At 40.2% G+C, this 18,175-nt stretch overlaps 1 protein-coding gene across 1 annotated transcript in view; it reads right to left on the reverse strand.

Annotated features, from left to right (window-relative positions):
* Positions 1-17,972, reverse strand: part of CHD1 (chromodomain helicase DNA binding protein 1) — a 128,288-nt gene extending 110,316 nt beyond the window's left edge. Inside the window, exons 1-10 of the mRNA XM_065745234.1 lie at positions 17,908-17,972; positions 17,301-17,447; positions 16,754-17,010; positions 15,288-15,513; positions 14,363-14,463; positions 13,943-14,121; positions 3,052-3,179; positions 2,760-2,976; positions 2,110-2,199; positions 968-1,158 (exon numbers count right to left, since the gene is read on the reverse strand). Coding sequence (XP_065601306.1) covers positions 968-1,158; positions 2,110-2,199; positions 2,760-2,976; positions 3,052-3,179; positions 13,943-14,121; positions 14,363-14,463; positions 15,288-15,513; positions 16,754-17,010; positions 17,301-17,447; positions 17,908-17,972 — 1,601 coding nt within the window. The remainder of the gene's footprint in view (positions 1-967; positions 1,159-2,109; positions 2,200-2,759; positions 2,977-3,051; positions 3,180-13,942; positions 14,122-14,362; positions 14,464-15,287; positions 15,514-16,753; positions 17,011-17,300; positions 17,448-17,907) is intronic.
* Between the last annotated feature and the right edge of the window lie 203 nt (positions 17,973-18,175).

The following is an 18,175-nucleotide window of genomic DNA, read 5'->3' on the forward strand; positions in this document are numbered from 1 at the left end:
GCATACAAACAGATATGGACTTCTTCCCCACTCTCTGTTTCATTTAATAAGTTTCTTAATTTTTTACATCCCAAGAAATTCCAAAAGTTTTGTCTGCAAATAGTAGAATGGAAATTTCCAAACACTTTTGCAAAATGTAAGTTAAAAATAAGCTGTTGAATTTTAATTTCTCCAGTGAAAACCCCTACATTTTACTTTTCTGAATGGAAATGCAGGTAGAAGGTTACAGAAACCTCATTATTATATTTCTTGAGAGCAGCATGAAAAAAGTAGTTGCATGGTTGGAGGAAGTGCAAGAGAACAGTCTACATACTTTTTGCAGCTTATATGGACTAGCCAACATTTGATTATCCTCTTATATGTGCTATCAGACTAAGAAAATGGACTATGAGGTTCTGAAGAAGTCAATGAAATGCACAGCTCCAAAACCAATTGGAGCTACAGTGCTTTTTATTTACAAGATATCTGAAAGGAACATGTACTCTAGTTTATGCCAGATAGAAACATAAGTCAGTACAGAATAGTATCAATACAATAAATCTTTTGTATGCAAATCATAAAAGCAAATTGGCTATCTAATTGAACTACTGCATATTAGGCATCATGGTACAAACTTGTTTTCATTAATGGTACTCACATAGAAAAAGACATTCTCAACCCCATTCTATTTGCCTAGAGTAAATTTAAAAGGAAGACCACATGAATTAAGACGCATCTTCTCAGGAACTTGACCCATTCATCAATTCATCTTTTTTTTTGTAGACTACTAAAAACAGAAAAAGCAGCAACTGCTTCCAGAACAATCTATCAAGAATAGCATGAAAAAGTATGTACATCTATTTTATATAAAATATTTAAACTATTTCACAATGCAATTCTCTCTATATTGATTCTCTATTCATTACAATATTCCACCACAATAAAGTTGATAAATAAGTAAGAGGAATCACGTAAAACTCTTCCTTACTTTTCTGGCATAATGAAGTGCAGCAAAGACCAAAGCTCTTTGAGGGAGTTCTGCAGAGGGGTTCCAGTAATAAGAAGACGATGATTAGACTTGAAGTCTATTAAAGTCTTGTACAGAAGGGAATCATCATTTTTTAAACGATGAGCTTCATCAATCCCTATAAACACCCAATTCAGACCACCAAGGAATGACTTAAAGGGAAGGGAAGACATTAAATAAGTTAATATTTCATACAATTTCTGAATTTTTATATGAGGCTATAAATCCCATCTTTTTTATTTTAATACCATATTGACACCTATGGGTTATTTATGTTTGCTGGAATCAACTAAAGGCTATAAAAATATTCCAAGTTTAAAAGGAAAGCAAAAGGCTAAGAAATTGATCAATACATTTTCAAGTAAATAATAATTTAAAAAATGCTCTTCTTTCCAGTATATACAAACAAATGAAGTAAAGAAGTTCTATTCATCGGCTTTCTATAAAAACTTTCGTATGCTGTTATAATTAACAATAACTATAGGCCATTATCATGGAAATAGCAACACACATACTACAACGTACAGAAATACAAAGAAAAACACAGGGTTTCAGAGCTGTAAATCAGAGATGTTTGGGACTATGGGTTTGTATAGGAACTACCAAATCACAGCCTGAACCACTGATTGGTCACCTGAGGTGAGCACCAAGTTAGCCATGGGGCTACAGGTGGAGGTGATATACCTATGTGATTGGAAGGGGTGGAGCCTGGCTCCACCTCTCCCAAACCCCATTTAAGGGCTGACCACCACCAGGGAAGGATCTCTTCTTAGGGATTTCTCTTATGTGGAATCTACCATGAGCCTTTCATCTTTAAGGTGAGTCATCTTCCTTTTTGTATTTTTTGTGTGCCATCTATATATAGACCTATTTGAGTATACCATAATCTATACTATTTGTGAGTATCATCTTTGAGATTACTCATGTTACAGGGTTGGTTTACTGTTTCCTGGGTGATAGTCTACAGGGAAGTAGATAATTTTAAGAAGCAAAGAAATTACTACAGTAATGTGAAGCCCAAATGAAGAACCCAAGTATGTGCAACTCAAAAACATTTGACAAATGTTTCACTTGCTTCTCCCTGAAGAAATAAGCATGATTACCTTATCCTTCAGCAAGATTTCATAAGTTGTTAGAAGTATATTAAACTTTAATCGCTTGGTCTGTGGATGCATCCATTCATGAGTTCTTATCTATTAAAAAAATCAGGAAAAAGGTAAGCTAGTGGTGAAATGGTCTTATTGGCCAAGATGACTTCAAATGCTTCAAGCAATGTAAATATTAAGAGACATAGAGTAACTTGAATCAAGGAACTGAAATACAATATTCCAGTTCAATTTTTTCATTTTAAACTTTTAAAGATATAGCAAAGAATTTCTACTTTTAAGTTTTTATTTTTAATCTAACAGTCAGTTATTTACATTCCTCCTTTCAGAAAAGGAATTCAGAAATTATCATGGGCTTGTAAACTTAAATATTTACTTTTATGTACCCAAATAACTGCATGACAAAAGAAAATACATTTACAAACGCAAGGTTACATTTTAAATCTTTCTTATTATTAAACCTTTAAGAAATCTTTCACATATATAAGATCAAACTTAAGCTTTAATTTGTATTTTAAACACAATGTTTCAAGTATGTATTTGCTTAGTATTAACCAAAGTATTGGAGACTCATATAAGACAGGAATATGAAATGAACCTTGTTTATTACTGCTTAGCTTTTTTTGATGATGCAAAGAATTACTCACCATATTTCTACTAGTTATATCTCCTAAGTAAACCACAGCATTCATCTGAGGAGCCCAAGTTTGAATCTCTCTTTGCCAAGATGTCAAGGTAGAAAGTGGCACAACCAGCAAGAAAGGCCCATACAGTTCATGTTCATGGAACAGGTAGTTCAGAAAAGAAATTGTTTGTATTGTTTTACCCAGACCCATTTCATCTGCAAGAATACAACTATTTCCTCTAAAAAAAAAAAAAACAGTTGTTATGAATGCCTACTACTTATAAATAGTAAGACTAATTAAAGACTATACTTACTTGCACCATGAGTGAGCAAGCCAGTTAAGCCCATTTAACTGATAATCTCTTAATTCTAAACAATCACGTCCTCCAATGTAAGATGGTTGTTTCTTTAATGCAACAAACCTTGGTCTCTGTTTTAAAATCTGTTTAAAGTGAATAAAAGTGTCAGTAATTAAGTTATAAAAATATCTTCCTATAGAAACAAAGTACCAAAAGTAATCTGTAGGGTGATCAAGTTTAGTCTTTATTTGTCACAGAAAACTAGGCCATATAACACTGTCAACTAATTTGCAACTTCAAACTAGGTTAATAGCTGAACTAAATTCCAAAACAGGAATTAAATTAACTTGTTCACAGAGTCTACTTTTAAAACAAATTAGAGCAACAAATTCTCTCTCTGAATGGCAACATGGGAACAAAAGCCTGCAGAAGCCTCCATATTTCTCAGTTGTTGAGAGCAGCTGGAGTGGAGCTAGCCTGGCCAGAACTTGAGCAATTAATCTTGAGGTACAAGAGGGTTTCAGGGGTACCCTTGCCAGGGAAACACTGAGGAAGGAGAGCAACCCTATAGTAATAGGCAGCTCTTGTGAGAAAAGCTGACACAGCACAGGCACTTTAACTTACCCACAAACTGAGCTCAGGCAGGGGGCTGCACACCACCTACCCCAGACATGACCAATACCTCTATGCAGACAGAAATGCTGAAGGAGGAAGCAGCTGTGCAGACAGACCCTGGTTTGTGGAAAGTGCCTGGACCTTGCTCCTGGAGCAGAGATGAGTGGCAAACTTGCCTGCCTAAGATGTGCCCAGATGGAGGACCTCCTGTGACAGGTGATTGAGCTGCAGGAAACAGTCAAAAGTCTGTGTATTATCAGGGAGACAGAAGTGGAGATAACCAGCTAGATTCACGTGTAACCTGTGTTGAATCCACAGTCTGGGGCCGAACAGCCTCAAATCCCCTCACTGGGGCATCCAGTTGGAAGAGAAGCCAAGAGTGATGAGAAATGACAAATTACCACAACTAAGACTAACAGGAGGAAAAAGCCTGCTGTGCCTCTGCAGAATCACTTCACAGTCCTGCAGACTGATGAGAAAAATAAAACAGTAACAGGTAAGTCATCTGACCTAAGTAAGGCAGCCAGACCTGCTCCCCATTGCATAACAACTACCACAACTAAGAAAAAGCAACAGGTGATAGTGGTGGGTGATTCTCTTCTGAGGAGTACAGAGGTACCTATTTGCCATCCTGACCTGCTATCTAGAGAAGTCTGCTGCTTAGCAGGGCCCTGCATCAAGGGTGTGACAGAGAGGTTGCCAAACCTTGAACATTCCACTGACTACTACCTGCTGTTGTTTCAGATAGGCACTAGTGATGCAGCTGTGTGCAACCTGAAGACTATCAAGAGGGTCTACAAAGAGCTGGGAGGAGCAGTGAAGGGACTCAAGAGCACAGGTAATTTTTTTCATAAATTCTCCTGGGATGATAGAAATAAGAAAATCAATGGATGTTTAAGGGAGTGGTGTCAGGAACAGGGCTTTGAGTACTTATGCCATGGAACTAGCTTTGAAAAATCACCTCTTCTGGGTGAGGGTAAGACTCAACTCTCAGAAGAGAGACCATCCTTGGCAACAAGTTTTTCAATTTAGTTAGGAGGCCTTTAAACTAGAGTTGCTGGGGGAAGGGATCTACAACCCATCTCACTTTGAGGCTGATGATGGTAATAGATGCCCTAGAGGCCTGAAATAGGATCACACTTAAGGTGCAGGATAAGGGATCACTTGGTAAATCAGGCTCAGTGATTGAATGGAAAAAACAACATAATTTTAGAATGAATCTCTCTATGCTCAGAGAGCTTTGTTAGAAAGTTTATCTGTCACATGCTTCCTTGTGGAGTCAATTATGTGAGAATGGAAAAAACATGAAGAAATGTCATAAATCCATTTGTGCACTATGAGTATGAGTGAGAGAATTAAAACACAGATTGACCAACAATGAAATTCCTCCAGTTACTGCAGGTAACCAATAGAGGAGCCCTGACCTCAGTCAGGGGGAAAGGGATAAGAGAGTGTACTGGACTGTATGGATTCGATGGCCTGGCACATCAGAACCAAAAACATATAAGACATTTGTAGCCACAGGTGCCCAGTACACTCTTATGCTGTTGAGTTATAAAGGGACAGAATTGATTTATATTTCTAGAGTGACTGGGGGCTCTGAGGAATTGTCTGTGTTGGAGGCAGAAATAAGCCTTGCTGGTAAAGACTGGCAGAAGCATCCTATAGTGACTGGACCAGGGGCTCCATGAATACTTGGTATAGATTACCTCAGAACGGGGCATTTCAAGGATACCAAAGGGCTTTTGGAATACCTGCTGTAGGTAGACTACATTAAGCAGCTGTCTGTTTTACCTAGCCTGGCAGTAGATCAATCTGTTGTGGGGTTACTACAGGTAAAAGAGCAGCAGGTACCAACTGCTACAAAAATGGTGCACAGCTGGCAGAACCACACCAACAGGGATTCCTTGCTCCCCATTCATAAGCTGATTCATCAGCTAGAGAGTCAGGGAATGATCAGCCAAACCCACTCACCTTTTAACAGCCCCATATGGCCGGTGCATAAAACCACTGGAGAATGGAGGCTGACAGTAGGCTACCATGACCTGAATGGAAGTCACACCCCCACTGAGCGTTGCTGTACCTGATAAGTTAGAACTCCAGTAAAAACTGGAGTCAAAATCAGCTAAGTGGTATGCCACCATTGACTATGCCAATGCATTCTTTTCCATTCCTTTGGCCACAGAACGCAGGCTACAGTTTGCTTTTACCTGGAAGAGTATTCAGTACACCTGGAAACCCATTTGCCATGGGTTGATCATTGGAACAGGGCAGGTCTCCTGAGCACCTGCAGTACATTGATGACGTTGTATGGGGTGATACATCTGAAGTCCTTTTAAAGAAAGGAGAGCAAATAATCCAAATTCTTCCACGTGCTGTGCATTCTCCAAAAACCCACAACACACATCCCAAACTGTAGTCTCATAGTAAGCCCGCTATATCAGGTGATGTGGAAGAATAATAATTTTGTGTGGGGTCCTGAGCAGCAGCAGGCTTTTGAGCAAACAAAGCAGGAGATACCCTATGCTGTGGCCCTGGGGCAGGATGTAAAGAACACCTTCTACAATGCTGCTGGAAAGGAAGGTCCCACTTGGAGTCTACACAGGGGGGTCTGAAGAGTGCTATACTCCAAATGAAAAGGAGATCTTAACTGCATACAAGGGCATTTGGGTTGCTAGTGAAGTAATTGGCACTGAAACACAGCTCCTTCTGGCACCTCAATTGCCAGAGCTGAACTGAATGTTTAAGGGAAAGGTTCCCTCCGCCCATCATGCTACTGATGCCACTTGGAGTAAGTGAACTGTGCTGATTACACAGCGAGCTCAGATGGGGAATCTCAGCCATTTAGGAATCCTAGAAGTGATCTTGGACTGGCCTGAAGGTAAAAAGTTTGGAACATCACCTGCAGAGGAGGTATCACGTGCTAAAGAGGCCCCACCATACAATGAAGTAACAGAAAAGGAAAATAAATTTGCCATGTTCACAGATGGATTATGCTGTATTGTGGGGAAGTATTGTAGATGGAAAGATGTTGTGTGGAGCCCTACACAATGAGTTGCAGAGGCCACTGAAGGAAAAGGAGAATCAAGCCAATTTGCAGAGGTAAAGGCTGTCCAACCTACCTTAGATGTGACTGAACAGGAGAGGTGACCAATGCTCTATCTTTACACTGACACATGGATGGTGGCAAATGCTTTATGGGGATGGTTACAGCAGTGGGAACAAAATGGCTGGCAATGAAGGGGTAAAAATATTTGGGCTGCTGAATTGTGGAAAAACATTGCTACCCGAACAAAGAATATGGTTGTGATGGTACGTCACATAAATGCTCATGTGCCCAACAATTGGGCTACTTAAGAACAGAAAAATAACTATCAGGTATATAGAGGTGGCTCAAATAGACTTGGACCGGCATTAGAAGGGAATTATTTTTAGCTTGGTGGGCTCATGAGACTTCAGGCCATCAAGGAAGAGATGCAACATATAAGTAGGCTAGAGACCAAGAAATAGACTTAACTGTGGGTGCTATTGCACGGGTTATCCATGACTGTGATACATGCACCACAATTAAACAAGCCAAGAGGATGAAACCTCTCTGTGGGAGGGGTGATGGCAAAAGTATAAATACTGGGAGGTGTGGCAGGTTGATTATATCACCTTACCACAAACTTGTGATGGTGAGTGTTATGTGCTTACCATGGTGGAGGCGATCACTGCGTGCCTTGAAATATATGCAGTACCCCATGCTACTACCCGAAACACCCTCTTAGGTCTGGAAAAACAAGTCCTATGTTGACATGGCACTCCAGAAAGAATTGAGTCAAGTAATGGAATTCATTTCAAAAATTATCTTGTAAATACTTGGGCTAAAGATCATGGCATTAAGTGGATTTATCATATCCCCTGCCACGCACCATTTTCTGATAAGATCGTATGCTACAACAGGTTGTTAAAAACCATGTTGAAAGCAATGGGTGGCAGAACATTTAAGCATTGGGAAAAGCATTTGGCAGAAGCCACCTGGTTGGTCAACACTAGAGGATGGGTCAATTAAGATGGTCCTACGCAATCCAGCTCTCTACCTACTGTAGAGGGAGATAAGGTCCTTGTGGTACATGTGAAGAGAAAGTTGGGTTACGCAGTTTGGGTCATAGAATCATAGGGGTTGGAAGGGACCTCAAGAGATAAAGTCCAACCCCCCTGCCAAAGCAGGTTCCCTAAACCAGGTTGCACAGGTAAGCATCCAGGTGGGTCTTGAATATCTCCAAAGAAGATTCCACAACCCCCCCTGGGCAGCCTGTTCCAGTGCTCTGTCACCCTCACTGTAAAGAAGTTCTTGCGCATATTTGTGTAGAACCTCCTGTGCTGCAGTTTCTGTCTGTTCCCCCTTGTCCTGTCTTCACACACTGCTGAAAAGAGCCTGGCCTCACTGCTGTGTTTCCCACACCTCAGATATTTATAAACCTGGATCAGGTCCCCTCTCAGTCTTCTTTTCTCAAGGCTAAAGAGATCCAGTTCACTTAGCCTTTCTTCATAGGGGAGATCCTCCAGGACCTTCACCATCTTTGTGGCCCTGCACTGGACTCTTTCCAAGAGATCCCTGTCTTTTTTGTACTGGAGAGCCCAGAACTGGACACAGTATTCCAGGTGAGGCCTCACCAGGGCAAAGTAGAGGGGGAGGATCATCTCCCTTGACCTGCTGGCCATGCTCTTTTTAATGCATCCCAGAATGCCATTGGCCCTCTTGGCCATGAGAGCACACTGCTGGCTCATGGTCAGCCTGTCATCCACCAGGACACTCAGGTCCCTCTCTACAGAGCTCCTCTCCAGCAGCTCATCCCCCAGCCTGTACTGGTGCATGCAGCTATTCCTCCCTAGGTGCAAGACTCTACACTTGATTTTGTTAAACCTCATCCGGTTTCTGACTGCCCAGCTCTCCAGCCTGTCCAGGTTTTGCTGAATGGCAGCACAGCCTTCAGGTGTGTCAGCCAATCCTCCCAACTTTATATCATCAGCAAGCTTGCTGAGGGTGGCAGCAAGACATCATCCCCTCATCAAGGTCATCGATGAAGATGTTGAACAAGACTGGACCCAACACCAACCCCTGGGGGACACCGCTGGTTACAGGCCTCCAACCAGACTGCACCACCAACAAAAACCCTCTGAGCTCTGCCTGTCAGCCAGTTCTCAACCCACTTCACTGTCCACTCATCTATCCCACGCTTCCTTAGCTTTGTTATAAGGATGTCATGGGGGACAGTATCAAATGCCTTGCTGAAATCAAGGTAGATTACATCCACCACCCTCCCCCCATTCACCCAGCCATTGACAACATCATAGAAGGCCACCAGGTTGGTCAAGCATGACCTCCCCTTGGTGAACCCATGCTGGCTACTCCTGAAAAGGAGGAGGTTATCTTCCACTTGTCTGGAGATGGCATCCAGAACAAGCTGTTCCATCACCTTTCCAAGGACAGAGGTGAGGCTGACTGGTCTATAATTACCAGGATCCTCCTTCCTGCCCCTTTTTGAAGACCAGAGTAACACTGGCCATCCTCCAGTCATCAGGTACATCCCCCATTCTCCAAGAATGGGGTCTCCAAGGGTCTTTCTAGCTTCTGGAAAGGGCAAACCTCTCTGTGGAACTGTTTTTGCCAGGGACCTGGGTCCACTTGGTGGGTGACAGAGAAAAGTGGGGGCATCCATTCAGTACATGGAAAAAGAGTCAGATACCTTGGACATGATATTTCTGAGGGAAGACAGAATAAATCCTGAATGGATTCACAGCATTGTGCAGCTTCCTCTTCCTGAGACAGAGGGAGTTGAGAAAATTTCTAGGTCTAATTGGATATCACAGAATATGGATAGAAGCATATGTACAGAAAAAAATCTTAAACTATCAGAAGGAGAACCCAACATATTAATACAGACAGAAAAGGAAAAAAGAATTAGAAGAAGTATTGAAATGGGATTTAATCACAGCATCAGTACTAGAGCTGCCTGCCTTAAAGAAACCATGTCACCTTTTCGTAGCCATCAGTGAAGAAGCTGCTTTAGGAATTTTAACACAAAAATGGGGAGACAAAATAAAACCTATTACTTATTTATCTAAGCTATTAGACCCTGTCTCTAGAGGTTGGCATAAATGCATCCAGGCAACTGCCTTACTGGTAGAAGAAAACAGGAAATTGACCTTTGGGGAGCAACTGATTGTTGTCACCCCTCATCAAGTAAAAACAATTGTCACTCAGAAAGCTGAGAAATGGATGATGGATTCTAGAATACTCAAATATGATATAATATTGATTGAAAAAGATTATTTAACCATAATTACCAGCTCTATCACAAATCCCGCTTCCTTCTTAACTAAGAAGAGTGAGAACACCATGGATGTGGAGCATAGCTGCCTGGATTTAATAAATTTTCAAACAGAGATAAGGCTAGATTTACAAGACATAACCTTTAGATGAAGGAAAGATTCTGTTCATAGACAAATCATCCAGAGTAATAAACAAAAAGTGGTGCAATGGTTATACTAAGGGAACTGAAGTGCAATGGTTATATTAAGGGAACTGAAGGGAAAGTAGCAGAAATGGGAAACTTGCCAAGCAATTGGTCAGCTCAAACCTGTGATTTGCTCTGAATCAAGCACTGAGACGGTTACAGGGAAAATAAGGAACCATATACACAGATTCAAGATATTGCATATGGGGTGGTGTAGAAGACAGTAACTGTTTCCTTTGTCTCAAAGTTTGCTTCGTAAGGCCTTTTCTGGTGACAAGACTCTGACCGATAACTGCTGGTTATCTGAATGGGTGTTATGGTGCCTCATTGTCTCTGCTTATGGTTGTAAAGATAAGCAGAAATAGGTGCAAATAGTCTTTTCCATGGGAGTACGGCTTGGAGAAGCTGACCACCACAAAGACAATGCTCCTGCATGGCAATGAAGGCGACATCCGCTGCTGGCTTATCTGTTGGGCCAGACATGTCACACAAACTCCTGAGAAATGGGGGATAAAAGGCCTTCACTGAACTAAGGATTTTGGGGGAGAAGAACTTTCAGAAAAGAATTTGGGAGAAGAACTCCCAAAGAAAAAATTCTTTGAGGAGAACTCCCGAAGAGACTTAGGACGGACCCTGAGGCCTGCTTGCTGCCATCTCCCATCCCCCGCGGTGGCCAGATAAGTTCCTGAGATCAACGGACCTACTACGAACCTCTCTGGATCCACGGTGGTGATTATATCTCTCGTTTTCTGCCAAGTCTCCTTGCTTTTCATCTCTTTTCTATCACCCACCTTCCCTTCCCCATATCCCTAAGCAACTAGTATTTGTAATAAACTGGTTGGGCTAACATTTGACCTGTTGTGTCTTAATCTCGCCATTGGGTATACATATAAAGAACCTCATCTCCCTCCTTTATATTGGAGCGTGACAGGTGGTACATACATTTGGAAAACTTCAGGAAGAAAGGAGCGTAAGTAATAAATAGTAAAGGAAAAGAATTGACTCGTGAAGAATTAATCAGACAGGTTTTAGAAAACCTGTTACTGCCTGGAGAAATTGCTGTAGTAAAACGTGTGTGGGATTGTACACAATAGCCAAGCTGATATGCCATAGCTGTGTAACAAGTCATCAAATAAATAAAAAAAACCTGAGGAAACAAACTCTAGGGGGCCGGGAACCAGGACTTAGACTTTTTCAAAGCATGTAAGTGGATTTTACTGAACTACCTAAGGTAGGAAGATGCAAGTATATGTTAGTATTAACAGATCACTTGTAGGGCTGGGTAGAAGCTCCCCCCTCTGTATCAGCAAATATTAGTGTGGTGACAAAGATAATTTTGGAACAAATAGGCCCTAGGTATGGATGGGATAGTACAGAATATAAAAATCAGATAAAGAAAATGACTTCACAAATCCTACAAGAGCTAATAAAAGCCTTGGAAATAAAATGGGAACTTCATACTCCATGGCATCCCTTCTCTTCAGGGAAAGCAGAACCAATGAATCACTTATTGAAGTTAATTCTAGAAACCAAATTGCCATGGACAAGATGCTTACCTTTAGCCCTCCCCAGAACATAAACTGCTCCCAGAAAAGATTTAGGAGCGTCACCGTACAAAATGCTGTTTAGATCATCCTATTTGGGAGGAAGTGGTGAGATGCCCACTCTTGAAACTAAGTTTATTAAGAACTATATACTTGAGTTGTCTGTTTCTCTATTATCCCTCAAGGAATGTGGACTGCTGGCTCAAACCCCACGTCCGGAATTTCCAGTCTACTCCTTCCAGGATGGAGCCTAGATCCTAATACGTACTTGGAAGGAGTCAAAGCTTCGGCCTGTTTGGGAAGGACCATTCCAGGGTGAAGAAGGATGGAGAACACCACTGGTGGGAAATGCTCCTTGGATGGTCACCAATAGCAAGAGTTCCTAATTCTGTGCTTCACCCTGTTTTGATCTTATTAATCCTAACACTGATGTGTTTATAACTTGTAATCATATTGTACGTAAAAGTCTGGTGCATGCTGAGGCAACTTGTCTGGCTCAAATTACCAAAGGAGTCTGAACATTGACCTAGGTATTAGATTACATTTTGAGCCTCCTGGTGATCCATGGGTAAGGTGAGTTCCACTATGCACGTTGGCAACACTCACATTTTGTTCCTTTGCTTTTATGTGATTTTAACATGCATCCTTCCCTTCTCCCCTCATTCCCTTCAATGCTTTTTTTCTCCCCCCTCCAAAAACCACCATGGGACAGCGAGAGCAAGCTTTGCACCGCCAGGTGGTGTGAGAAGCAGGAATGATGCTTGGTTCAAAGCCTGTTCAAAGGCAGCCATCTACGGAACAACCTGCCCAACAAGTTCTTGAAGTTAATGGTTGACTACCATGAGCACAGTGGTAAGAGGACAGATGTGCTGTTTCTCCTGTTAAACGAAGACGTGGGTACCCCAACAGCTACCATCACTGTGATGGACAGGACATGAAGCCCCTGAATTGAGGTAGTCAAGCCAGAAGAGTTCTGAGGAAGAATGGGTACCCCACCTGCCAAACTGCAGCCGTGTAAGTCAACAAGACATCACTGACCAACTTGCTGCCTTACCACAGTCCAATGAGACATCAGCCAATTCCCTGGTAGTGACTATCCCTGCTCTGTAAACTGTTTGCTACAATTACTTTTTTTACCCTCACTAACTTCCCCATCTTTCCCTCATCCCTTACAAGATTTAGAACCTGTAGTGCTGATTATGCTCTGATTTAAGTTTTACTAAATATTCATACTGAGATGAATCATACAAGGGTGAAAAAAATTGTTATTCTTCATAATCAATATATGTATTAGAATAGGGAGAATAGCAAAATAATTAGTTAATACTATCAATCCTCAGGTCAGGTTAGTAAGATTTCTTATACTAGAAGCATTTCATATTCTGGTACGAAAACATAAAAGGGTAAAAAGAAAAAGAGGGGGAATTGTGAGAACTATATTGTGTTTTTGCAGTGGAAATTCCCAGTATTTCTGTATGTAGCATGGGTAGGTTGCCAAACAGAGTAAAGTTGAGACTGGGGCATTCCAACCTAGGTAAAAGTGGCATGGGCACTAGGGAAAGGTAATTAAGATAGGGTAGGGGAAAGCCTGGTACAGGATGGGACTAGTGAATAGTTATGGAAGGTATTGTCCTCCTACCATTGTAAAAAGTACAGAATGTACCTGAATACCGGGGGGGGGAAATTGGTGACAGACATTGTATGGAAATATAATGTAGCAATCACATTGGAAGATTGTGAGCTTGAGATGTTCAGCCAATGAGTGCCAGGACAGGTTTACCTGCATCGGACCCAGGGTATATAACGGAACGGATTTCACTGACGAGTTGCACAATTTCTCCCTTGTCAGTAGGGGGTATGTGCCCGTTATTGCAATAATTAATATAATTGCTGCTATCACTAAGATCTTTGCCTAACCCAAAATTCTTGACTTAGAGCATTTCTAACAGTTGTGGATGCCCCCACCCCCAAAGGCATTCAAGGTCAGGCAGGATGGGGTTTCAACCAACCTCATCTAGAAGGTGTCCCTGCCAATAGCAGGGGGGTTGAACTAGAGGGTCTTAAGGGTTCCTTCCAACCCAAACTGTTCTATCGTTCCATCATTCTTATAAATATAGCTATTGTTACTATTCTGAACAATCTTCCACAAATCGTTCGTAATCTCAGGATGCAGAACTTACACTTCCCCCCCCTTTTTTTCTTAATTATCTCAACTGTATGAATCCATTGCAGTTATACACTCACCTTGCAGTCCTTAAATGGAGTGGTCTTGGATTGATTTCTGCTAAAATACTCATCAATACATGCCTGAAATTTTTTGGCAATGAGACCACCATCTTCCCAGCTACATTCGGAGTAAGGCAGACCCTGCCATTTGCAATAGTAATCTGGATAACCAGCTGCTGATTTATGATTTGAATGAGCTGTAGAAATATATCAGAGATACTAGATGAACATTTTCCTTTGGCATTTTATGGAAGCACTCATTTTAAATGTAAGAAAACATGAACTAGGGCTTTTGCTGTCAAACTATGATTACTTTTTCCTCCCCTCAAGTTTTTACAGATTTTCATAACCTAAATTTCTTAACTATAAAGGCAACATACAAGCAATGAAAACCCATAGTCTCAAGAATGTTTTCTGCCTTACGAGTTTGTCACATACCAATTATCCTTTCCACTACTTGATATTGTTTATGTAGATGATCTGTAAATTCCCGTTGGCAGTTATAGTACTCCACATCTTCTGGAGAAGCATTTTTCAGCCTGAAATGGGAATTTATTTAAAGCATTCATTACATTGTATAGTTCTAAAACCAAGAATACCTGGGAATTCTAAAGCTCTGAATGTAAGCAAAGGGAACACTGCTTAGAAAGCTTTTTTTGAAGAAACTACAACTCTGAAATTCCTGCTATGAAAGTGTTGCATCTGGGCTAAGTATTTGAGTAAGCTAATTAAGAGAAATTTCTATCAGCTACAGGTTGTACTAGTCACACAGATCACTTACATTATTTATTCTCAACAGTAAGTAGCATAGTTCAGCATTGTTCCATGAAATAACATGCTGGTTTGCTCATCTTATGAGAATTAAAAAAACCCTACTAGTATTCATAGATCATACTAAACATACTAATAAAACTGAACACCACAAAATAGCACTGAAATGCATGTATTTCTTCTGTTCTTGGTTGAGTCTTTAAACAGAAGTTTAAACCACACAAAAAAAAACAACCTTAAATGCTGTAGGTCCAATCACTGACAGAACACTAGTAAAAGGTAAGAACTTAAAACCAGAAAACTTATCACCTCATTAAACCTTCATTCACAACAGATACATTAAAAAACAGGTGCAGAAACTTTCTTAAAAGGCCTGACTTAATGAATGGCATGAACATATTCACATGCTCAACTAAATTTGAGTATGCTCAGAATTTTACAGGATCACAAGCATTAAGATAACAAAGTTCGTCTTTCTGCTGTATAGGCACTTTAAACTATGCCTTCATAAACAGGCATGAGAGAACATAACCACAATCAAAATGTATATTGTTAAAAAATATACGTAACATGGAAGAATTAACAGAAATACCATTGTTTTGTTTCCTGACATTTTTTCTTATAGTTGTCCAGTTTCTTCATTCCTTTAACATTTTGTTGCTTCAGAGTTTCTTCAGTTTCCCAAGTATTATGAATGTGTGACCAGCCCTTCCATTTAATAAGATACTGTACTTCTCCCATCTCTTTTGACTTTTCAAATCCAGTATTTGGGTCACCATCTGCCTCAATTGCATAGATTGTGGTTGCAGCACCAGTGGCTGAAAAATGAAACCACGCCATAAGGCTCAATTAATCATGCACTACCATAAATAGACTTACAAGAAAATCCCCAACATACTGCAGAAAACAGTCTAACACTCTTTTATAAATATGTAACTTGTTTAAACTATTTAACAGAAATTAAGAGCAACATCCACCATGAACTACAAAAAAAACATTTTAACATAGAAGTACTCTCATACACAACTATTACCTTACCTTTAACACTGGGTAATCTTAGAACATTATAAAACAACGGCATTACCAAGCATAGCAAAGTACCATAGATAAATATCACAGGGACTGCAGGAGACAGCACTAAATACAGACTAAGAAAACTCAGCAAGGAGAAACACCAAGAACAAGTAAATAACTGCAAAACAAGACCTTGTGAGAAAATACCATCAAAAACACCTAAAATCCAGATAGCCTTGGAAAAAAGGAAGGGAATGAAATACCTTCATGCAGGAAAAGGCCTGTCTGAAGTTACTATGCTTTGGGCAATAACACTGATTACCAAATCTGATAAAGGTACAACTGCTGCCCCAACGTAACTAACTTTCCCATCTCATTAAACAAAGGGCCCATGTTCTCCCAAGCCTTCCTTACCATCATCAAATGTACTTCAAGAAACCCTTCTCATTGCCCTTGACATCCACAGCAAATTGAATTCTCAGCAGACTTCGGTTTTCCTAACTTCATTCCCAGATAACCTGACATCTCTGTACTCTTCTTAGGGTAGCCCTTCTTGTTACTATCCTCTATATGCTTTCTGAGTTTGATCACAAGCTTTTTATTCATCCACTCAGGTCTCCTGGCATTTTTGTCTAACTTCTCAGTCATTGGAATGTACTGATCTTGAGCTATTTCTTCCTAACCTCTTTCCACTGTTCCCCCCCTCAACCTTCCCCTCCCTCCCTGCTCTTGGAATATTATGCAGGGTAATCTTTAATTAAACTTAGTCTGTACTGCAGCTGCTAGTATGCTTCAGCTCTAAACAGGCTCATTTTTTCCTGAAAAGAGCTACTAACTCCCACTTCATTTTTTTCCTTTAAGCAGTAATTAGTTATCCAAGTTGTTCTGTGTTTTACTTTATAAGGCTTACAAATGAAACATCTGCTTATAAGTATGAAGAACAACTCCCTAATAACTTTAAACTTACTGTTTACAAACATCAGGGGACCTACAGCTGAGAACAACTGCACCACTACCATCTCAATAACAGTTCAGAAAAAATACCTCCTTTTCGTCCAACTCGACTATCCATAAACTTCTCAATCGTTTCAAATTCATCTTCTTCAAGCTGTGGGACATCTTCTCCATAGACTTCCAACAACTCATCAGAATCTGTCTTTGTTTCTTCAGCTTCTTTGTAACTAATATTGACTGTTGCCTGTCGACGAGATCCTCTCTTGTCATAATCATCATCGCCATCCAACAAACCAAGAAGCCGCCTCTTCTGTCCTGCACCCTTCTTGCCACTTTTGGGCTTAATTCTTTAAGAAAGAAAGATATAACACAACAAAGAAATTTCAACATACAGAAGGCTTATGATTGTGTATCTGTTTCTGAATACTTACATTTTGTGGCTGCCTAGTTAAACTGCTTTCAGAAACAATAGACAGTCAACACAAAGCACTGGTATAATAACACCTAACATACCTTAAAAAAAAAGTTCAATTACTATAAAAAGTATTAATACTACCATTTGTCTGTATAGTAGTAGTACAAAAGAGGATTTTAATGTTATTTCTAATTCAAATACCTAAAAAACAAGACTACTTACCTCCTTGAAAGTTTCTGGCTTTTGACCTTGTTTTTTGGTTCATAATCAGATTCGCTCTCTTTACAACTGCTGTTCTCTCTGTCTTCCTCTGACTCAGAATCAGTAGGTCCTGATATTGTCCCTAACTCAGATACTTGCCAGTCATCACTAAGTGCATCAAAACACAAAAAAAGTAACCCACGTTAATTATTTTTGTTCTTTTTACTTGGAAAAAAAAAAAGAAAACAACCACATGCTTGTTGCTTAAATTACAACGTACTCCAGAAAAATAAAAAGACTCTAAATTACTTAAAGCATAAAGAAAAAAAAACACTAAGGGCTAAAAGAAGAATAAAAATAACTGTCCCCTTTGAAGTCATTAGTCTTTTACTACCATAAGGCAAAATTAAAAAAAAAAAGCCAAAAAAACTCAACAAATAAAGCACAACTACAACACAATAGAAAACACAAGACACAGAACACGGCCCCAAGTCACAAAAAAAAAAAACCCAACTCCTCAGACATAACAAACAATAGATACAAAAGTAAAAGAAAAACTGCACACCAGCAAAACTAAAAAAAAAACACTCAAAAAAAGCAAATATCTCCAAAAAAACCAAACCATTACCAACCCTTAAATGAGGTCTGAGAAGGGGTGGATCCTGGCTCCACCCCTTCGGGTGACTCGTGCATTGCTTGAACCTGAGTTCCCCTGGGTTTGCCCTGCCTTCCTACCAGGTGCTCAATCATTGGTTTAAAACTTGACTTAACATTTCCACTAAATCAGTGTAATATGAAGATATGCCAAATGCAAACTGATAAAACCATAAAGTCTAGGCTAACTCTCAGGAGCGATAATCAATGTGTCTCAACTTAAAAAAAGCAACCCTGAAAGC

The sequence above is a fragment of the Cyrtonyx montezumae genome, unplaced genomic scaffold, assembly GCF_038088225.1.
Source record: "Cyrtonyx montezumae isolate F1298 unplaced genomic scaffold, pur_monq_1.0 scaffold_34, whole genome shotgun sequence".
NCBI lineage: Eukaryota > Metazoa > Chordata > Aves > Galliformes > Odontophoridae > Cyrtonyx > Cyrtonyx montezumae.